This window comes from Miscanthus floridulus, chromosome 17 (assembly GCF_019320115.1).
Source record: "Miscanthus floridulus cultivar M001 chromosome 17, ASM1932011v1, whole genome shotgun sequence".
Taxonomy (NCBI): domain Eukaryota; kingdom Viridiplantae; phylum Streptophyta; class Magnoliopsida; order Poales; family Poaceae; genus Miscanthus; species Miscanthus floridulus.
Genome location: NC_089596.1, coordinates 99,652,698 through 99,675,481, shown reverse-complemented (window position 1 = coordinate 99,675,481; position 22,784 = coordinate 99,652,698). Strand labels below are relative to the sequence as shown.

Genomic DNA, 22,784 nt, shown 5'->3' with positions numbered 1-22,784 from the left:
TACAGCTTTGTATATCTGGATGCAAGCAAAATTAGTTAGAGGGAATGTGAGACGCAAGTACAGGGAGTACACGGACTGTCTCGATGTCCTGACATAGCACCAGGTTACGCTCTCTTTACTATCATACATGTGTCTTATTCGATGTACACTATATCACAACCTAACTCAATTACGAAATGTTCAGGTGCATTGGTGTCCTTGGGATGCTCCGAAGCTCCAGGACTATCTGAGTCCTGTCGCTAGGGATGAGTCAAACGAAGTATCGCTGCAATGTTCCCTCTTATTTTCTTCCACGTGGTCGAGATTCACTTGCCCATAAGGGTTTGCAGGCAGTTTGAAAGAATGATAGGCTACCCACCACCGCTTTAATCCACCAACCAAAAATTACATGGGTGCGTTATCGATTAATAACAAAGCTACAGTCCAGAGGTATGTATGGTACAACTAACAATCGTTTTGTTGCAGGTATGACTATAGGAAGATATATAAGACCAAGGATTGACGTGTGACACACAACGCGTACATCCAATTGTGGCAGACCAGGGACCGGCAACCGGTCGATGCGGGTCCCCCACACGACCAGCACACCTTCGATGAGTATCTACGGTGGCTTTACAGGTCTACGAGGACACATATCAAGCCCCCGTACATTGAGGAGGCGATTGACAAGGACGACGAGGAAGATGTGATCGAAGATGTGTACGACGTTGCCACTAGGGACGACATACAACTACAGAGAGCCCCGCTTCAAAGATACGTGGTAAGATACTCGAATGATACAATTTGTTATCCATTTGGTATTAAGTATGTGTACTAAAATTGTCCAACCGTGTTTCTGTACCCAGACGACACAATTGTCAAGGCTGTTCAACGAAGCAGCGTTTTGGCTTCACGAGTCTAGAGAGCAGGGGTCAGGCATTCTCAAGGCTTTTGTAGAGATAAACATAAACTTGTCCGTTCCGAAAATATTTCTTTAGTGTATATGCGTTTGGGAAATGCACTAATTTTAACGTCTATTTATGCAGAAGGTGAAGCGGAGCTGTAGGAAGCTAGCTCAGAAGTTGAGTTGCATGGACACTCCTTGGGTGGAACCCGATTACCCGGCGCGATCGGGTGGCACGTCTTCTGGCTCTTTGAGGACACTAGCCGGCTCTTCTCAACCTGGTGACAGGTGCCGCTTCCGCTGTGCGTACACCACCACATTATAGCGCTGGGAAGGACCCTTGCAAACAAGGACGACGAGGACAACGATGACGACGATGACTCCCCGGGCTTCCGCATACAACACCACCAGTGGGACCCTTGGCAGCAGGATGAGATCGGCATGTCTCAGCTAGGTTGTGCCCCGCTTGGTACCCAAGGAGCCTCACAGGTAGTAATAAAGGTAGTTTCTTTAATTACGTAAGCTCCATGAACTAACGATCATAAATATTATAAGTAATCGTGTATATCATATACTTGCAGGGTACGAGCCGTACGCACCGGCAACGCTACCACACCGACGTTGGCTACACTCTTAATATGTTGTCTATAAATCCGAAGAGACAGGGGTGTCAGAGGGATCCTTACACTCCTGGGACTTAGTTGGTTATGTCGAACTTATGGCGAACGAATATTGTCGTTCGAAACTTGCAGACTTAGTTGGTTATGTCGAACTTATGTTAAACCAATAAAAATGTTATGTGGCAACTTGTCAACTTGCACACGAACTCAATTTATTTGCTTTATATTCGTTTCAATGCGTCACGGCAGCACTTGTAGTTGTTTACAGCACCGACACCAGCTCCCGTTCAATTGCAATTGAGGTTGGTCGGCTTCTGCTTGTGTCTAGGTCCTGTCGCGCCGTGGGTCTTGGCGCGTCAGTGCCGCGCCGTGGGCTATGGACGCGGCAGAACCTGCCACGTCACCGGTCAGCGCCCTCGATCGTCGCCACGTCATCCCCCTCGTCGCGCCACCATGCATGGCAGCGGCATAGGCGTTTCGCCGCGCCAGGGAAATAGGCCGCGGCCAAAAGTGTTAGTTTAGGAAAAAATAATAAAACAGGGTTAGATTTAAAATTAGTTTAAAAAAAGTGTTAAAAATTCTCTATGACCAGACCAGCACAGGCTTGCATCGTCGTCCTGCTTTTTTTTCTTCAGATATGGCCATGACAGTACTGCCTAACTGTATTGATACGTTTAGCTCTTGGTGAATGAAATGAGGCCTGAATTTCTGTCAAAAACATCATACATACATTCACAGACCTGTTCATTTCTGTTTTAGCTTCGGTTTTGCATACAGAACTAGCAAGAATGTTATAGGATTTCGACATAATGATCTACTGATTTCATCATGATGAAGATACTGTAGGATTTGGTCACTGTCTAGGAGTACCTTATATTGTGATGACAGAATGCTGCAAGAACCTAATCTGCCCAAGTAAGTTCACACACATGTACATTTGCAGCCAAACCTGCAAACATTTTTCATTTGCTCACGGTGTCGCCGCAACGAGAACCCAGGATCTGAATCTACGCTGTGGAACAGTTGAGCTTGAGATTGCTTGAACAGCGGGCTGGTAGTGCAAAGATTACAGACACCATCACCTCGATCCTTGACGGGAGCTAGTGAGATCTCGGTCCAGCGGGCAGCAGCGAGCGTGTGCGGTGTGTGCCCTCCCAGCCGGTCTCCCACCAACTCCATGCCTGCATGTTGGATGCCATGCCAAGTTGCCAACTCCCCCGGTCTCTGTGCTGTGTGTGCATGCATGGCGATGTGCAAGCAAGACGCCTCCCTTGTACATACATTTCTGGCTTTCTGCTCACAAGTAGCCATCATGGCATCAAATTTTGCTCCATCTTTTGTTTTTCCTTTGGGTTAGTGATGAAGTAGGCATCGCTTTGTAATATCTCATGTGATTCTCACTGGAAAAGCAGGAGGTGCTGACCAAGCAGCAGGGGAGAGGGATTTGCATGCATGGCTGATGAACGCAAAGCTACATGCCTACATCTTGTAGTAGTTGTTGCTAATGGGAGGATCTGTTAACAAGTCCCTGTCAGCCGCAGACAGGGATGGTCAAGAGAGGATTTTCGCTGTACCGGCGGGAACGCGACGAGCTTTGGCACCATGATCAGTGCCCAACAATAGCCTCCTCTTTGTCTGGTTGCCACTTGCCGCAGGATTTCTTCTTGTGGAACTATGCTATGCTACATTGCCCTAGGTGCTGTGGCATGCCGGATACGGTATCTAGGGTGCGTGTTTTATTTATGTATGTATGATTATGATATATATAGAGGCAACTATTGGGGGGCGAGATAACTGAAGCACTATGGCTGTTGGCTGTATCTATGCAGTCTTATTGTAATGGCCAACCGAGAGTGCAGCTCATCCTTCATCCTCCTTTTTAGCCGTTTCTCTGGGACAGACAGTGAGGCGCAATGGTCTCCCATTCCTCTCCATGCATCTCATCGCTGCCATTTGGGATGGGAAAGTAGGCCGCCAAGAACCCAACAAACACAAGGCCTTGCTGCACTAGTGCACTCGCACTGTAGTCGCGCATACGGTCACATGCAGTGCACACAGCACACCTTCCACGGTTCAGACTTTACTGTAGAGAAACTGAAGGACATAAACTGGGGTTCAGAAATGGCATGGATATGTGTCGAATTGTTTCTTTCTGCGGCTGCACTCATTCTGCGATGGGCCAGCGCGCACTCGAGTCCACCCGGACCGATCTCGAGTGGAAGGAAAAGCGCGCGCGAGGTGGGGCAGCCCCTACTGGGATCTTCATCCGTGTGCCATTGCTCAGCTTGTTCGCTTTGTCGTATCTGACTTATAAGCCATGATTTATCAGCCAATGAATAATATTTCTCTCACATCAAACTAGTCAACGGTACTTTCAGCCATGACTTATAAGTTAAACAAGCCCAAATGAACAGGACGATGCTTCACTGCACTGCATCACCCCAATCACTCACCAGTCACCACACAGTGACCCTTTACCTTGTACAGTAGGAGTTTGTACAGGCGAGGTTGAAGTTTTCAGAATGCCAAAAGCACCACAAATGATCGTTTCATTTTGACAGCAGGGAAAACCAGACCACGCGTTGTCTGCTGCTTTTGGGTGCAAAATGTCAGAGAGTCTCTGGGCGTACAGGTATATAGGCTACAGGCTACAGGCTACAGGCTACAGGCTACAGGCTACAGAGGCCTCTCGTCTCTCGCCTACTTCTACCGTCTTGCCACTGCTGCTTCACCATGTGTGATCATGGCCTCTACGCTGCAATGCAAATTGGCCGTGAATGGTTCACTGAAAATGGAGTCACCTGACTTTGTCATCGTAATCATGCATCTAATCTGCTTTCCAACGACCACCATTCCGTTGGCCGATATCAAATCATAAAAAAAAAGGAACCGGAATAATTCACAGGCAGCGGCCAACGCCAGCGATGGTTCACCAGGATCTGCTTCCGCAAGCAGCCTGAAAGGCTGAAACCAAACAAACCATGGACGGACGCCCTGAGCAGCCGATGCGGCTTGCTTTCGGGTGGTTAGGTGAAGAGCCCCGACCTGGGAAAGTCTGATGCCCTGGCCCTGGCCCTGCCCAAACGTCGCTAGCAGCATCTACACATCTACCAGTACTGCGCTATGCAACCATGCACATCCGCCGCTGATGTCGCCTTGACGGGATGCCAACGTTTTCCACGTCCAAATGTGCATCATTTCAGCAGCAGCCGCTCAACTGTGATGTCCAGTACTCTCCTGACCTGCCTACCTTCGGGCCTCCTTGGCAAGGCTTTTGAGCAGCTTTGGCTTCTCTATAGCTGAACTAAACCTCTATGAGAAACGGCTTCTGCTGCAAAGCACTAGAGCTCGAGCAAGGTAAGCCACTGGAATGTGGTACGGCTTCAGCAGCTTTCGTAGGCCCTTACTGTTCTTCTGAATGATAACAAGAGGGTTCCAAACCCACGGCATACAACCACAGGTTAGCGGTCTTGCGAGGCAACAAGTTTGCTAAAAGAACTTAAAATCGAAAATCCTGCAGGCTGCAGGCAAACAGCGGGGCCACAGTACAAAATAAGAAATTCCGAACTATCAGACAATCAGGCAATTTTAGACAAGAGTAAACGCACCGAGAACCAACAATGGCAGCAAGGGAGACAGGGCAAGTAAATAGCAGTATGCTGATAACTATTTGGACGAAAGTCAAGGGTTTGCATAGCATCATTCAAATCCGTAACTGGAAACATCAAAGTGCTCAATCCACGGGGCACCAAAACTTGCACAGGCAAAATCTTTTATCTCTCAGGCGCTAAGACACAGAACACACAGGTACGATAATCTGACGACGCCTATCACATGAACAGGTTGGGCCTGGACGCCTTGAAAGTGGTCTTGAGCTTCCTGGTGGGTGGCCTCACCTTGCGGTACACTAGCGGGAACTTAATCTTAGAGTTGTGGAACTGCTTGGTGTTGTCCCTCTTACACAGCTTGAAGTGGACCGTCGCCGTCTTGATGATCTGGATGCAGGGGGACCTCACGCGGTGGCGGGAGGCCATCTCATTGTACATCTGCTCCACGGCACCGTTCAGGGTGGTGTCACGGTACTCCTTGTACATGTTGTGGTAACCTGTCCTGCTCTGGTAACGCAGCCAGATGCCATAGTTCTTGATAGTGGTTGGGTTGCGCTCAAAGATCTGAGAAACATCAAGCATATTAAGAAGCTGATATGGACAAATAAAACATAAGAGAACAAGTGGGATTGCCTCATCCAGCTCTGGCTATATCTAAGGCAAGCTAGGGGGGAAAATGACACCACCAATGAAACCCTTCAACAACTAACAAAATTGCTAAATAGCTAAAAGCACCATTCAACAGACATTACTGACTCAGCTTATTGTAAGTTTGCCACCTCAATATGATGCCAGACCACTACATGTAACAAAATCACAGCATCAATGTTCTTATGTATCACGAAGTACAGTAGGGAACATATGTTTCAACACTGGACACTGTCATAGCTGCAACAGGATTTTCAGATGAATAGAACATTAGCTCTACAAGTTTTAAGCGCCCTAATGCTGAAAAGTGGAACACATGTGCTTCCTATGTTTACATTAAGAATACTTTTTTTACCCTGATTGATCAAGAAATGGTAAAATTCAAAAGTGATAAGCATGCAAACAGAGGAAGTGTGTGATATCACAACTTCTGCAGAAACATAAATTGAAACACTAGTGCATGTGCATCAATTGAACTCCCTCAATTCTTTAATATGGAAGTATTCGATACCACAGTTTCATGTAGAACAGCACCTACTTGCTCAAATAATCAAAGAGCAAACCAGCTCCTCACACGATTGACAAATTCAGAGCCCCCCAAATTGAAACGAGAGCCATCTGTACAATTTATGGATTTTGAGCTCTTACTGAAGAATCACTGATCGCATATACCTTTTATCTATTGAACTTGTAACTAATCAAATGATGAAGTGAGATGCATTATCACTAATACGGCCAGGAAGGGCATATACTTCACGACATAACATCAGCAATGGAAACACACAAACGACACCTATCTATAGATCCACACCAATTCATAAAGCATAGCAACGTTCACAATAAGAGAAAGGATTGGTTGAACCTCGTTGATGGCGAGCATCTGGCCATTGCTCTTCTTCACCTTTTTGAGCTTTCTCAGGAAGTACCTACGCGCAAACAAGCGAGACGCCATCGTCAGAAACCCGCATCGAAAAAAGCAATTATAGAATCCTAACATCGGCCCGAGAGTGTACGGCACTGACCAGAACTTGGACTTGGCGCGAACCTCGTTGGTGGCCCAGAGCTTCATGCGGTAGATCTTGGGGTGCTCATCGGTCGGGGTCGGCAGCGCGCGACCCACCACCTGGTACTGATGGAACTGCCGCGCCGAAACGGATCACAGAAGAAATTAGGAGATCAGCCAAACCGGGAACAGCAAATACGCGTTGGATCAAGACAAGAGGAGGTGGAGAAGACGGCGGCGGTAGGCTTACCCTGTGGGCGACCATTTCGGCGAGCTCGCGAGACCGGAGGGGCGGCGGAGGTCTCCTAAAACCTAACAGGGAAGATGGCGGCCGACTAGGGAGGCCCCGGAGGCGAAGTAGTATTTATGTGCTGGGGCGAGAAACCCTAACGGGCCGTGTATTATGGGCCTGAATGCTTGATCAGTTTGTTCAAGTCAAAGTAGTGTACTGGGCCGATAAGATATTGGGCTGTTATCTCGGGCAACAATAAATTGGTCTAGCTAGAGGCTCATTTGTTGTGTTTTTCATTTTTCTGATTTTTTTTCTACCTTGCTTTTTAGCCTATCTACTTTCTGGGGATTCTTGACCCTTGATGTATTGTATAATGTCTGAGGCTGTCCAGTGGACCAGTGCTGCATCTGACAATTCATTGGAAAACAGAAAATCCGCAATTTACACAAGGTATCTTATTATATGATATGATGCAGTGCTGCTTACAAGAAGCAGATGGTACATTACTACATTTAAAATTTCATTACAAAGTACAATATATATGGACATAAGAGCACATGGATGTTGCTCCACACTTTTAATACACACAGATATACAACGCAAGTATACATCCATTGCCTTCTCTGGAGGCAATTCACCACACGTGTGTTCCTTTAGTTACCCCCAGGAGGATGGCAACGGCAGCAACAACGGCCTGTAACGTCAAATTTGAAGCAAAATCAGCTTGAGATTCAAAAGAAGAAGGAATTAAGAAAAAATGATATAGCCAGCAAACAATCATATTCAACAGTTTAGTAGTCCTGTACAGTTAAATGTAAATTTTCAGCAGATTGCAATTTAAAATCAGTAATAAGTACTAGGTATGTTTAGTACATTTATTCTTTTTTTCGTTTCAACTGGTAGTACATTTATCCTTTTTTTTCCTTTCAATTGGTACAGCAAAGACTATTAATCAAACAGTTTGCTTCCACATTTCCATGCAGCTCAATCTCAAATTCCAGAGGTGAGATAAGCAGCAGTGTTGCATTGTATTAATAGAAAGGAACTTACAGCAATTGTGCAAGCAACATATCCTGGTTTCTCTCGTTGGTCATGTACCCGCACACATATCAGAACGAAAGCTCCAATGTACCATGGAATGGCAGCAAGGAAAAACCCAGTAATGAACCTTGTTTGAGGAAGAGAAATGAACTTTGTTAGTAGTGCTGTATGACTTCAGAAAATACAGGGAAATAACACATGTACAGAGGCAGACACTCACAGACACCAGCCTAAGCCGAGGCCACAACATGGGAGACGCCTCATTCTCACAGGTCTTCCTTCAGCAACAGGGCCATAGCCTAAGGGACCAAAAACCATATGATCATTAACATATCAAAAACTATATGATCATTAACATAGATTTCTATTTTTCATTGTCGGCACACATTTATTCGTTATCACCACAGTGTAGTTAGCTAGTTCAATTTCTTGTATGTGTTCATAAACCAGAAGTCATTGGCCCGTCACAATCACTTTTGGTCAATGGATTCAATTATCTCAGAATTGCAGAATTGTATATCTTTGCTTCCATCAGAAAAATTCCGAATGTCACGAACAACATCTCGATCAATTATTAATGTTATATAGCTAGGGATCACAACAACAGTAGTTGAACAGTGGGTAAATGTAGCACAACTAGTTTGAAGATTGAAATCAATCCAGTTTTCATTATGAAAATTTGCAGTCCTACCCAAGAACAAGTGCTAAGGTTCTGCATCGATTCACCAGATTGGCAATCATCAGCGAGCGCATCACAATCGCTTTTGGTCAGTGGATCCAATCATCTTAGAATAGATGAATTATATGTCTTTGCCAGTTTTCTTCTATCAAAAAATGTCTCCAATGTCACTACCAACATCTCAATTAACGTTATAATTAGTGGTCACAGCTGCGGTAGCTCAACAACAGTTGAACGGAGCATACAACTGCTAACATTAATTGCAGTCTACCAAAGAACAAGTACTAACATGGAGCATACAAAGGTTCTGAATCGGTTCATCAGCTGGCAGTTATAAGCTGTGAATTTGCCGGTTTGCCTCACTTGGAAGATACGATCATGAACCAACATAATCAATCAAACAATCCCACCATGAAAGCCTCGTAAATACTTCGAATCGCACTCGCACCCCCAGCTGCATCTTTTCCCCATCACACAGCTAAGCTAAGCAGCGCGAGCAAACAATCTCAGCGACCGAGAAGACCCCCACCATACCTGGCACGGCCTGGTACCCCTGGGCGTAGTACGGCTCCGCGGGCGCGTAGGGCTGCTGCTGGTGATAGCCGCCGCCGCCGCCGCCGAACCCGGGAGGCGGGGCAGGCTGCGGGAACCCGACAGGAGGTTGCCGAGGGCCCTGGAACGTGCCGTACCCGTACTCCTGCGGTGGCTGGCCCTTCAGGTGCGGCGGCTCCGACGGCGGGAGGCCGGAGGAAGAGTAGCCCCCGGTCTTTCCGCCGTCCGCCTCCGCCTCGTGCCTCCCTCCCATGGGCGATGGGTCGACCGTTGACGAACGCGACGGGCTGTGGTGCGCGTGTCGTCGCAGCAGGAGACGCGCGGTGGGATCTGGAAGGACACCGACGACCTGATGAGTGACTGTGAGTGATGACTAGGCGACGCCGACTCGCCGAGAGAAGTAGTTGGAAGTTGGGACGGGCTGGGCTCGGCTGGCCCCTCTATTTGGATCAGATGGTGGGCCAGGTAGTGTGCGTTGGGTCTGTTGGACGAAACGGAGACCCAGTAGCAATGGACATGGCAGGTATAGCCCATGTAGTACTGGTTTCGTGATCATGGGCCGAATCGAGCCCATGTACCTCGGTCAAGTGTCAAGCATTTGAGCAATCGGAAACGCTCTAACACGACGCTCCACTCACTCTTTGTGCTACCCGCGCGGCACCCACCCGCCCTCTCGCTGCCCGTGCTAGACCCATCTAGCCCTATATGCGCCGCCGCCCAGCTCTGCGCTGCCGGTGAGCACACCGGTGACCTCCACGTGCCATCGACTCGTCCTCTGCGCACGCCGCAGCCGCCCAGCTCCGTGTTACCAATGAGCACCGCGTCGCCGGCGAGCACACCAATGACCTCTACGTGCCGATGAGCCTCTGTTCGCCGAAGCAGCAAGTAGATGTTTGCACTGAAAGAGCATGTTGCAAACGTATTTTTCAAGTGGTTTAGGTGATATAGAGGTATGTTGCAAGTGTTTTATAACGATGTTGTAAAAGTAGATCAAGATGTTGTACATGTTGCAATGGCTATGCATATATGTTTCCACTGTATGTTACAATTGTTTCATCTGTATCAGACATATGTTGCAAATATTTTCATCTGGATGTTGCAAAAATAGATCTGGATGTTACATGTACATGCATATTGCAAACGTATGTTTCAAATTTTCAAGTGTTTCATATGTTTGTTGTAAGTGTTTTATCTCAATGTTGCATACTTTGCAATGGACTTTCAAGTGTTTTTCAGGTGTTTTGCAAGTGTTTTCAGACGTATGTTGTAAGTGTTTCAACTATTTTTGGACGTATATTGCAAGTATTTTCACCTGGATGTTGCAAAAGTAGATCTGATGTTGCACATGTTGTAATGGGACCCACCTGTCGCAGCCACCTGATAGCAGCTGTTGGGTGACAGTCTGTGCGGCGCTGGGCCCGCTACTAGGGCATCGTCGAGCGGACGCAGAAAAAATGAGTGTAGGCGTGGGGGCCCACTCGTTGAGCACACGAGAAAATAGACGACGTGGGCTCCTTCTCTCGCGTGCGCTGGCATCGTCCGATGCTAACGCCCTAGATCAGACATCCAGGCACTAGCAAGTTCGTTTGAGCGAATTCTGATCTTCTGGATGACTAGGTGCCTTGGTGCTCCTCCCAGTTTTTTAACGGAGTAGCTTCAATCTCTTGGTGCTCCTATTTGACAACAAAATAAGATTAAATCCACAAATCTACATATATCTTCGGCTAATAGTCATGAGCCTACAACATTTTAGGCCAACTTCACATAAACTATCTATCGTAATAGGAGGACATGGGTAACTAGATGCAAATTTAGGTCTACTTCAGATCATATTCTTAATGGTATAGGTGTATAGAGTCATTAATTACTTTATTTTGAATTACATACTAGCATAAGTGCTTAACTATTTAAAAATAGAATATATTCAATAACTTTTATTATTAGGTTATAGCTGGAACCAAGTTTTGCACACTTAAAAAATGAAAAATCAAACGGAAACAGAAAGTCTGAACCATTGCAGGCATTGGACATAGTGCCTCCCCACGATCCTACCCCAAACTTAACTGGTTCCCATGCGCACATACGTGTTGTTTAGTTGATTGGATTAATGGTTGATTGGTTTATTGTCAAGCTGAAAGTAGCCTAATCACGGTTGTTATTTCAACTTTCAAGTATACACGTGTTTGATCCTCACTTAGATCGATTTACCCATAAGTTTCATACTTGGAGTATTGCAGCTCATGTTAAGAAGAGACTTCCGGGTGTTATTTCTCTTAGTTCAAATTGCTGACTATTGTATGCAATTTTGGATTTGAACCACTAACGGGCCCTATGATTCTATTCTCAAAAGTCATAACCAGTTCTTCCGAAAATCAAGCTATAAACATTGTTCGATTGACAATATATTCTATGATTGATTCTCCAAACAGGGTTACATTTAGTGCGCATATGTATTAACAGTACCTAATTTTTTAGCTGCCAAGCATTTAGATGTATGAAGATAACTTTTCTTTTTGCTATTTCATCACTACTCCATGCTCTTCTGTTGTATGTCTATCTGGTTTTATTACTTGACCACATGTTAAATTGTAGCAATGCTAATTGTCGACAGAATATCGTCGGCAGTCCACCGAGGGATATCCTACGATGGTAGATTTGTCGGTGGGGATACGCATAATCAGGAACCAGATGGTGACACAAGGCGCAGAGACAGCGATTTAGACAGGTTCGGGCCGTCTGATCGACGTAATACCCTACGTCCTGTGTCTTTGGTGTATTGTATTGATCTGTATGTAGATCCGATCTAATAGATCATATCCGCTAGGGGACCCCTACCCCTCCTTATATACTCTGGAGGAGGTAGGGTTACAAGTAAAGTAGCCTATTTGGCACTATACAATGTCTTGCGATGCACGCCGAGCAGCGCCGTGCACGCCTTAACCTTGTGGGTCGGGCCACCCCTGGGGGCGCAGCCCATGTCTTGGGGGCCATACCCCCACAGCTAGTCTCCGAGCCTGACAGTAGGTGATGTAGTCACGTGGTGCCAGGGTCAGAAAGTAGAAGACTAGCCGAGCAGGCAGCTAGTCCCCGGACGTAGCCTCGAGATGAGAACAAGCACATTCACCGCAAGATGAAGTGTGCTTACTTAGTCCCCGAGCCTGCTGGAAGATAAAGAATGAATCTTGTAGCAGGGTCAAAGAAGTCTGAAAGCTTGCCGATGTCGTCTGACATGTATGTATCAAGACCCCAGACGTGCTGCCCAAGATCAGCACCCTGATCCGAACAGCATGGAGCAGCTTGATAGCACACCGACGAGACGTAGCAAGATTCGAGCACCGAGGAGTTCCTGGCATAGCCAGCGATGTCCGAGCACCGAGGAGCCAAGAGTCCCTGACGTCGCTGGCGATGACCGAGCACCGAGGAGCAAGGAGTCCCCGGCGTAGGCGGCGATGTCCGAGCACCGAGGAGCGAGGAGTTCTCGGCATTACTGACGATGACCGAGGAGCGAGGACTCCCCGGCGTCGCTAGCGATGGCCGATCACCGAGGAGTCCCCGGCATCGCTGGCGATGACCGAGCACCGAGGAGCGAGGAGTCCCCGGCATAGGCGGCGAGGTCCAAGAACCGAGGAGCGAGGAGTCCCCGGTGTCGCTGATGATGACCGAACACCAAGGAGCGAGGAGTCCGCGGTGTCGCAGGCGATGACCGAGCACCGAGGAGTCTCCGGCGTCGCTGGTGATGTCTAAGCACCGAGGAGCGAGGAGTCCCCGACGTCGCTGGCGATGACCGAGCACCGAAGAGCGAGGAGTCCCCGATATCGCTGGCGATGACCGAGCATCGAGGAGCGAGGAGTCCCCGGCGTCGCAGGCGATGATCGAGGAGCGAGGAGTTCATGGCATCGCTGGCGATGACCGAGCACCAAGGAGCGAGGAGTCCCCGGCGTCGCTGGCGATGACCGAGCATCAAGGAGCGAGGAGTCCCCGGCATCGCTGGCGATTATCGAGCACCGAGGAGCGAGGAGTCCCTGGCGTCGCTGGCGATGACCGAGCACTGAGGAGTCCCCAACGTCGCCGGCGATGACCGAGCACCGAGGAGCGAGGAGTCCTCGACGTCGCTGGCGATGACAGAGCACTGAGGAGCGAGGAGTCCCCGGCGTCGCTGGCGATGACCGAGCACCGAGGAGTCTCTGGCGTCGCTGGCGATGACCGAGCACCAAGGAGCGAGGAGTCCCCGGTGTCGCTGGCGATGACCGAGCACCGAGGAGCGATGAGTCCCCGGCGTCGCTGGCGATGACCGAGCACCGAGGAGGGAGGAGTCCCCGGCGTCGTTGGCGATGACCGAGCACCGAGGAGCGAGAAGTCCCCGGCGTCGCTGGCGATGACCGAGCACCAAGGAGCGAGGAGTCCCCAGCATCGCTGGCGATGTCCGAACACTGAGGAGTGAGGAGTCCCCGACGTAGGCGGTGACGTCCGTGCGGTGAAGTGTGCCCACTTAGTCCTCGAGCACGAAGAATCCGAGCGCTGAGGAGTAACCGACGTAGCTGGCGATGAAGCACGAGCGACGAACAGTCCGATCAACTGGTCAACGATGGAATCCATGAACCAAGCGGTCTAACCAGTTGATCGGTGGAGAAGCCCGAGCACTAGGTGGTCCGATCACCTGGACGATGATTCTGTAATATAAACATATAGAACGGGTAGTACATGATGTAAAAATAAATGAACTCTGGAGAAAAATCAACAATGGTGATGAAACGACGTATGCAGTTCGACGATCAGTTAGCGTGAAAATATATTTATGTTTAATATAAACCGCTCGACCAATTAGTGTGTAGCTGAGTCTCCAGCCCTAGCTAGCCCATAGTCCATAACGTCGAGCGCGAAGCCCGTGCACGTGTAGGAGGAACAGGCGTGACCAAGGAGCCGCTGCCGACCACCCATAACATAGGGGGCAGACGCTCGTGCACGTGTAGGGAGGAGCCAGAGACAGGGCCGTCTCTGGAGGTGTCCGAGCATCAACAGGACTGTTCGGGGGTTCGAAAATTCGTTTGGAGAGCAAATATGAAGAAAACAGTTTGGAGAAACATTATGGCGATAAACGGAGATTGGAGAATATTTAGAAGAATATTAAAGCGTGACTTAGCTTTAGACGGAGCGTCTGGTCGGCGACGTATGGCGTTATCTGGTCGGCGTTGACGGTGAGCACCTAGCGGACGGTGAGTTGTCAGTGAAGACGACCTCGAAGGTGGTTCCGAGATCGGATCTGCTGTCGCGAGGGCTGGTGTAGCCAGCGATAAATCATCGGTGTGGACCGGCACGGATCTCCACGAAATTGATGACGAGAACGCGCTGTTGATTTGAGGTCCATCTGGCTCGCCATGGATCAAGCGCACACCCCTACCTGATGTGCCAACTGTCGACAGAATATTGTCGGCAGTGCACCGAGGGGTATCACGCGATGGTAGATTTATCGGTGGGGATACGCGTAATCAGGAACCAGATGGTGACACAAAGCGCAGAGACAACGATTTAGACAGGTTCGGGCCGTCTGATCGACGTAATACCCTACGTCCTGTGTCTTTGGTGTATTACATTGATCTGCATGTAGATCCGATCTGATAGATCCTATCCACTAGGGGACCCCTACCCCTACTTATATACTCTAGAGGAGGTAGGGTTACAAGTAAAGTAGCCTATTTGGCACTATACAATGTCTTGCGGTGCACGCCGAGCAGCGCCGTGCATGCCTTAACCTTGTGGGCCGGGCCACCCCTAGGGGCGCAACCCATGTCTTGGGGGCCATACCCCCACACTAATTTAATTTCCCTCAGAAAGAATCATTTGCTACCATATCGTTCTAGGGCTATCCATTATTTGAACATTGCTGTTGATCAGTGCATCGGACTTTGTTTGAACTCATATGTTTATTTAAAGTTTATTCGATCATGTGTGGCAGTGTTTTTTAATTTAGGAAAAAATTATCTCGTGGACTCGGGCTACCCAAACCGACCTGGATATCTTGCACCGTATAAAGAAACAAAGTATCATTTACCAGAGTTTCGACAAGGAGCAAGACTAAGTGGGAAAAAGAGGTATTTAATTTTGTGCACTCGTTGCTACGCAACGTGATTGAAAGATCATTCGGTGTTCAAAAAATGAAGTGGTGGATATTGTTAGACTTATCAAGTTATCCAACGTGAAAACAATCGAAAAATAATACTTGCTTGCTTGGCTCTGCATAGCTTTATTCGTGAAAGTGCAATGACCGATGCGGACTTTGACATGTGTGATTGTGATGAAAATTACATGCCATTTGCAATGTCCAGCTCATCGGAATCAAGCGGTGCTAATTCTCAGTTGGGAGACGAAGATGAAGACATGAATGCGTTCACGGATAATCAAGCGGTGATAATATTGCAATGCGGTCGTGAATGTAAGAGAATATTTGTATGGACTATATATAAATGTTTAGGTTCTTTTGTGGATTTGTAATTGGTAGAATAATATGTATGTCTATATGTAAATCTGGACGCTATGGCCCGTGTGTGTGTTTCACTTAGTCGTCAGGACATGAGATGTAAGGTTGAGGGCATTTTGGAGAAAGTTGCTTGAGATGACTATAATCTATAATAAGTAGAATCCAAAGGTCCAAACAGGTAGGGAATTTTAGGGTGTGTTTAGTTGGGGAGGTGAAAATTTTTGGGTGTCACATCGGATGTGTCGGAAGGATGTCGGGAGTGGTTTTTGGATACTAATAAAAAAACAAATTACAGAACCCATCAGGAAACTGCGAGACGAATCTAATGATACTAATTAATCAGTCATTAGCACATGTAGGGTACTGTAGCACTTAAGGCTTTCATGGACTAATTAGGCTTAAAAGATTCGTCTCGCGATTTTATCGAGAACTGTGCAATTAGTTTTTTTTCGTCTACATTTAGTACTCCATGCATATGTCCAAACATGCTCTTTTATTGTAGGAGGCAAAAAATTTGGGAGAATTCTGTATTTGGCACCGAAACAAATCACTCTTTCGTATTTGACACTGGAAATTTTGAATTTCTTTATCTAGCATCAACTTGAAAATTTCTTCTGTATATGACACTTCCGTCTATTTTGGCCATCCATCTGTTTGTTGACTTTATTGACCATGTCAGTTTTTTTAATAAGTACCAAAATAGCCCTCTGCTTAGTTTGGTCGCACACACCTGCTCGGTCCCTTCTTCCCCGTCAGTCTTCTCTTGCTGTGAAAAACAAAACAAAAACCAAAGCCGGAGGAGATGAGGATGGGGCGGAGAAGCCATCGGTTGCCGGCGCCCTTCCTTCAGCTAGAGCTGCCGGTCCCTCAGCCGAGGTCTCCCCATGGTGGCAGATCGACGAGCGGGTCCAACAGGGGTCGCGGCAGCGGGGAGGGCCGAGCTTCCGACTGGAGACGCGGCGGTGGGGCGGGCTCGCTGGCCGACGCTGGCCCCATCTCGCGGGGCGGGGCGCGGTACGAGGAGATCGCGAGGCGGCTCCGCCTTAAGATCGACGGCATCTGGGCAAGGTACGTGGAGATCGCGTCGGACAGGAAGAAGCTCCGGCTGCGGCCCGACGACGGCGCGCCCCGGCCCGCGGCGAGCCCGCTCGTGCCAAGCAGCGCGCTTCCCCGTCCCGAGCGCTTCCACGTGCGGCAGCGCGACATCGAGATGGTCGCCGCGCTGGTACGCGGGGAGCCGGACGACGGGAGGAGCTACGCTGTCGTGCCCATCGTCGGGATGGCCGGCGTCGGCAAGAAAGCTCTGATGTAGCACGTCTGCGGCATGGAGGCCGTGAAGTCGTGCTTCGAACTGACACACTGGATTTGGGTATCCTATGAGTTTGACGTCGTCAGCGTGACCCGCAAGATCGTCGAGGCGGTCACCAGATCGCGCCCGGAGTGCGGCGAGCTGGGCACGCTTCATGAGCTCATAGTCGAGCACCTTGCGGGGATGAGGTGCTTGATCGTTCTCGACGACGTGTGGGATGACAATCCCAGCCACTGGAACAGCCTGACGGCCCCGCTGAGCCGCTGCGCTCCGGGGAGCGCGGTTGCCGTGACGACGAGGAGCAACAAGGTTACCAGGATGGTGAGCACCAAGGTGTATCATCTTAAATGCTTGTCAGATGAAGACTGCTGGCGTGTATGCCAGCGACGGGCACTGCCGAATAGTGATGCCAACGTCGACCAGGAACTTGTAGAGATCGGTGAGAAGATCGCGAAGAAATGTCAGGGCTTGCCATTGGCGGCAGAGGCAGCTGGTAGTGCCCTGGGTGCTTCAACCAGCTGGAATCACTGGGATGAAGTCCTGAATAACGACTTCTGGGCTGACAATGAGGTGAAGTATCTGGTACTGTCGGTGCTGAAGGTGAGCTACGACCACCTGTTCATGCCGCTGAAGCGTAGCTTTGCGTTTTGTTCATTGTTTCCGAAGGGCTTCGTCTTCGACAAAGATCTGCTAGTCCAGATTTGTTCATTGTGAGGTGTGCAAGGTGTTTATATATATTTTTTTGTTTTTTAAGTATGCTGACAATGTGATCAGATTTGTGAAGCTCGTGCATCAAATTTATTGATTATTATTGTCACTCTTCAATTATCAAAATGTTATGTTTCATTCATAAGTATATTTGTGATATTTGTGCTTTCTTTTTTTGACATTATGTCCATTTATTCTTTTTCTATCTGGCACTACGTGTTGCTGGTACATAGAAGGGCATATATGTCATTTTAGGTGGCACTTGACACCGTTACTGCATCAAATAGACGGAAGTATTATATATGGAAGGAATTTTCAAGTTGATGCTAGATAAGAAAGTTCAAAATTTCTAATGCCAAATACGAAAGAACGATTTGTTTTAGTGCCAAATACAGAATTGTCTCAAAATATTTTGGAAACTAAACAAGGCCTTAGTATCCAGAATCTGAGTTCTAGGAATATGGATAATAAAATCCCATAGAATTCAAACGCTACCACATATACATACATATATATGGAAGTTGTGATCTACGTAATTTGCATATGGCATGTGTTATTCTTTTTTAAAACAACGCCCCGAGTCTATTTATTCATTCACACTGGGTTCAGCGAAATCGCGAACCAAAATATCAGATACAAAACTAAACATGAGGTTGATCTGGGTCCCAATCTAGACTCAAACGTTCGAGTTCATGAGCACTCCTATTACAAGATCTAGGACAAAAACAATCTGTACTGAGGCAAAACATAATGAAATCAGCTCCCCTGCTTCTTTGTAGAGGACGGATGCGGCTCATCCGACTGAAGTGCACTCATCGTGTTCATTGAGTCAGTTTCAAGTATAATTTTTCCCATACCACGGCTCGACGCCGCTTGCAAAGCCGCAATGCAGGACTGAGCTTCAGCACAATCAGCATCATGAACTGCTCCTAAAGAACCAAATCCCGCCACAACCACATGGCCATTATGGTCGCGAATGACAAAACCCCAGCTACATGTCTTTATTTCCAGCAAAGAAGGCTCAATCGCAATTTACCTTAAGGATATCCCTCGGTGGCAGAGTCTATGTCTCAGGTATACGTGAGCTCTTGTTCGGCTCTTCTTTTGGCCTAGATTTCATCATTAGCATGGATGCACGAAGAAGAACCTGGCCTGGAGAACACAAACCCTGACCTGCATTTGCTTTATTCCGAGCCCCCCACCATGAGTATAGGAGCATAACCACCCGCAAGCATAATTCCTCGCGTAGTGACAGGATGGCCAAAATCACTTCGGTCGCTGATTTTTTTCTGGAGCAGTTCAATCCGTATGTCCTCAAGTACAGCTTCTCTCCAACACTTACAACAAACTTGCATTTTGAGAAACAGTGCCCGCCATATTCGTTTAGTCTCCAGCATACCGGGCATCTAATATCTATATCCATCCCTCTTCTCTTTATGTTTATTTGTAACGGGAGACTTATCTGAATGCCCACACAACAAATCGTTTTTAATGTGTTGAAAAAAGTAGCTACCCTGCGACCGGGATTACTGATTTATTTGACGCAAATTATTGAAGTTTGAGGCCACACTATAGCTACAGTATGGGGTCAATACAACCCTTTTATCCTCCAATGCAATGACATCCACTGAGCTGCGCATCCCCCACCGCGTCATGGAGGGAAGAAAATTCTATGTACCCTGGGTCCAAACTTTCTGTCCGTGTGCCATGGCTTCGATGGCCGTCGCGTGGACAGGCACGTGATCTAACGTGCTTCTCGAAATCTTGCTCGGCTCCAGCCACGTACTCCGTCCGTCTCAAAATAACTATCGTTTTTGGTTTTCAAAAAATAACTTTAACTAATTTTACATAAAAAAGATATTAATATTTATGGTACATAATTAATATTATTCAATAGATCTTTGAATTTATTTTTAAATAAATTTATTTAGAGATATAAATATTACACGTATTTTTTATAAATTTATTAGTCAAACTTATAGTACGAAAATCCAAAACGACAATTAATTTGGAACGGGAGTACGTGCGCTCCTACAGTGTTGGTTTCAAGTCTTTTTCTCCCAGTTCCGCACCTTCTGTCCCGTCTGATTTTTTGGACGCCACGCGGCAGCCATCCATGATAGGAGCTCACGGACGGGGATTTGGACCCATCGTCCACGGAATTTTCTTCCGTCATGGAGACGCAACTCGTCGTCTAGCGCCACATGCATACGCAGGACACGCGGCAGATGTGGGGGCACGGATGGGCGTCAATTCTACCGCAATCAGAGATTTGTATATTCACACGGTTGCGTTTTCTAATACTCCTGCCTAATCCCAATGATAGCTATCTAGAGTTTTCTGGTAATAAGTACTCCTACTCCCTCCGTCAAAAAAAAAAAAAAAACGCAATCCCAGGTGAAAGCGAGGTCGTGTACGCTGGCACTAGCTCGCCCCGTGGCCCGTGCTCGCCTCCGACGGAACTCGCCGCCGCCTGCCCCGTGCTCACTCCCGGTGCCACTGCTCATCCTCCCCGGTCTCCCCACGCCGAGCCGTGACTTCCTCGCCCGTGCGTCGCCGAGCCGCCGCTAGCGCACACCTCCCCGAGTCGCATCCATGGAGACCCTGCCCCTTTGATTCGCATCCAAACAACTTCGTTTCTGGAATCGACCCATCCTATCCCCTTCCACCGCATCGGTGTTCCCCCGCCCCCACCACTCCCACTCACACACAATCACGCACTGTTTCCAATCCCTCCTGTGAGTTGGGCCTGCCCACCTCCCGCTGCTCCACGCATATATCCAATCGAATCGCCAAAGGAGAGAGGGGCGCTCGCGGGTGCGCCGAGCTCGGCGGGGCGCGATGGCGGGGAACGACTGGATCAACAGCTACCTGGAGGCTATCTTGGACGCGGGCGGGGCCGCGGGAGAAATCTCAGCAGCCGCAGGCAGCGGGGGCGGCGGCGACGGGACGGCCGGGGAGAAGCGGGATAAGTCGTCGCTGATGCTCCGGGAGCGCGGCCGGTTCAGCCCCGCGCGATACTTCGTCGAGGAGGTCATCTCCGGCTTTGACGAGACCGACCTATACAAGACCTGGGTCCGCGTAAGTTCTTCCGCCGCCGCTGCCGTCTTCAGCTGATGTCTATTCTAGTGTTATTGGCGCGATTTTTTTTTTGGCTTGATGTTTTTTCTGCTTTTTTTTCTTTATTTATATGAGTTTTGGTTTCAGACGTCGGCTATGAGGAGTCCCCAGGAGCGGAACACACGGCTGGAGAACATGTCGTGGAGGATCTGGAACCTCGCCAGGAAGAAGAAGCAGGTATACGCATGTCGGGCCGAATAAAAGTTGATAACAGCATTACTTGTTTCTTCAAAATCTTACCGGCCAAGTTTGTGTGAGCAACTCCAAGAGAATAGCCAAAATCATATTGTAAATTTCATCTCTAGGGAGCGAAATTTCTGGGTTGGAGAGCCACTAAATTTAGAGAGGCACTTACGGAGCCTGTTGGAGATGTTTTTTTACTAATAATAGCCATATTTTTAGCTTTACAAAACCATTTAGCTAGACACTTGGAGATGCTCTTAATAACCAACTACTTTATCAAAAAAAAAAACAACTACCCTTTTGGAGATCGTGCTCTTGAGGTGACTATTGAGACAACGGATTTTAGTACTAATAGTATACTAGTGGTAGTGTTTTTGAGTGAAAGCAGTAGGGGAAAGCCCCTGCTGTGATAGAGAGCTGCCTGACCACCCAATCAATCATAATATGTCGACAACTACCACTAAGATGTAGTTGTCGACATAGTATGGTTGATTGGGTCTGGGTGGTCAGGCTTGGGGTAACTTTTGTTGCACCTGGGGAATAGTTAAATCCTACTCGTGCTGTGCATGTGCTTGAACTGGCTCCTCTGATCAATACTGACATAGTGTCTTATGTGCAGTCTCTTGCTGAGATAAATTCCTTGTATTGTGCTCTAATGCTGTAAAGCACACATGTTACATTATGGTTTGGATGCAAATCTGTTGAAGTCTGATTTGTACTTAGGTCTTTGGCCGAAAGGAAGTATTTCGAGTCACATAGGTTTTTGTTTGTTTTTAGAAGGATAAATCAGATAAATTATAAATGGTGTATGAGCTAGCTTTTTTCCTAATTTTGTCATGGAATAGAGTTGCTTGCTTGTTTTGATTTTTTTAGAGGATAGCACAAACAGTATATTTAAGCATAGTATTTTCCACGAACGTTCCAACATACATGATAAATATGTGATGCAAATATTCAAGCATAATATTTATCATGAATTTGCCAACATACATGATAAACATCTGATGCAAACATTTGAAAGTAGCACGTATCATTATACTAGTATTCTTGCCTGTAGTAGAATCTTGGCATTGAACTTTAACCACAGAAGGTGATGGATAAGTCTCATGTGTGGCTGGTCTTTGTGGGGCTGTGCTGCTCACATGGTCCTTGTGGCTGTTTTTCTGTTTTTAGGACAACATCTTAGACTAGAGGACAACATCTTAGAGGACAGCATCTTAGACTAGAGGACAGCATCTTAGATAGGACAGCATATTAGCATCTTAGACTAGCATCTTGGCATATGCTTGGCTGGCTAGCAACCTATAAATATGTAACCCCAACCCCTCAGGTTGGTATGGCATTTGTGTGAGCTTGTGTGAGAAATAGACAAGAAAATTGCCCCAACTCCTAGTGTCATCCTCTCTCGATGAGAGTAAGAATTCTTCTACTACCAAGAGTGAGAATTCAGCGACTAACAACCGGTATCAGAGCCGTATTATCCTGTAGCCTGAGCATCTCTTGCTCATCTTCTTTCCCAGCCCCACAACAGCCCCAGCTGTTGGCAGCAGCAGCTCCTCCGGCCGCTCCTGTTCATTTCTCTCCTAGCTCGTCTGAAGCAGCCCTCTCCCTAGGCAGCAGCCCCCCGGTAGCGCGTCATGTCCGTAGGGCAGTCTCAGCGCTCGGTCGCCTCGAGCACTCGGCGTCGGCAGGAGGCCGAACTTGCCGCGGCAGAGGAACGCGA

General features: G+C 47.8%; 3 protein-coding genes and 1 pseudogene across 3 annotated transcripts; 2 read left to right on the top strand and 2 right to left on the bottom strand.

Annotated features, from left to right (window-relative positions):
• Positions 1 to 5,148: 5,148 nt before the first annotated feature.
• On the bottom strand, positions 5,149 to 7,170 carry LOC136517168 (large ribosomal subunit protein eL20-like). Its single transcript, XM_066510692.1, has 4 exons — positions 7,013 to 7,170; positions 6,782 to 6,897; positions 6,622 to 6,685; positions 5,149 to 5,675 (listed from the first exon to the last, which is right to left on the bottom strand). Exons 1-4 carry the CDS (start codon positions 7,025 to 7,027, stop codon positions 5,334 to 5,336), a joined length of 537 nt encoding a protein of 178 aa, XP_066366789.1. The 5' UTR covers positions 7,028 to 7,170; the 3' UTR covers positions 5,149 to 5,333.
• A 264-nt stretch (positions 7,171 to 7,434) lies between these two features.
• Positions 7,435 to 9,629, bottom strand: LOC136517169 (large ribosomal subunit protein eL20z-like). Its single transcript, XM_066510693.1, has 4 exons — positions 9,249 to 9,629; positions 8,256 to 8,334; positions 8,045 to 8,162; positions 7,435 to 7,688 (listed from the first exon to the last, which is right to left on the bottom strand). Exons 1-4 carry the CDS (start codon positions 9,517 to 9,519, stop codon positions 7,629 to 7,631), a joined length of 528 nt encoding a protein of 175 aa, XP_066366790.1. The 5' UTR covers positions 9,520 to 9,629; the 3' UTR covers positions 7,435 to 7,628.
• A 6,920-nt stretch (positions 9,630 to 16,549) lies between these two features.
• Positions 16,550 to 17,764, top strand: LOC136516077 (putative disease resistance RPP13-like protein 1; annotated as a pseudogene).
• A 2,367-nt stretch (positions 17,765 to 20,131) lies between these two features.
• LOC136516076 (probable sucrose-phosphate synthase 4) lies at positions 20,132 to 21,079 on the top strand. Its single transcript, XM_066509480.1, has 2 exons — positions 20,132 to 20,839; positions 20,966 to 21,079. Exons 1-2 carry the CDS (start codon positions 20,600 to 20,602, stop codon positions 21,077 to 21,079), a joined length of 354 nt encoding a protein of 117 aa, XP_066365577.1. The 5' UTR covers positions 20,132 to 20,599.
• The last annotated feature ends 1,705 nt before the right edge of the window (positions 21,080 to 22,784 follow it).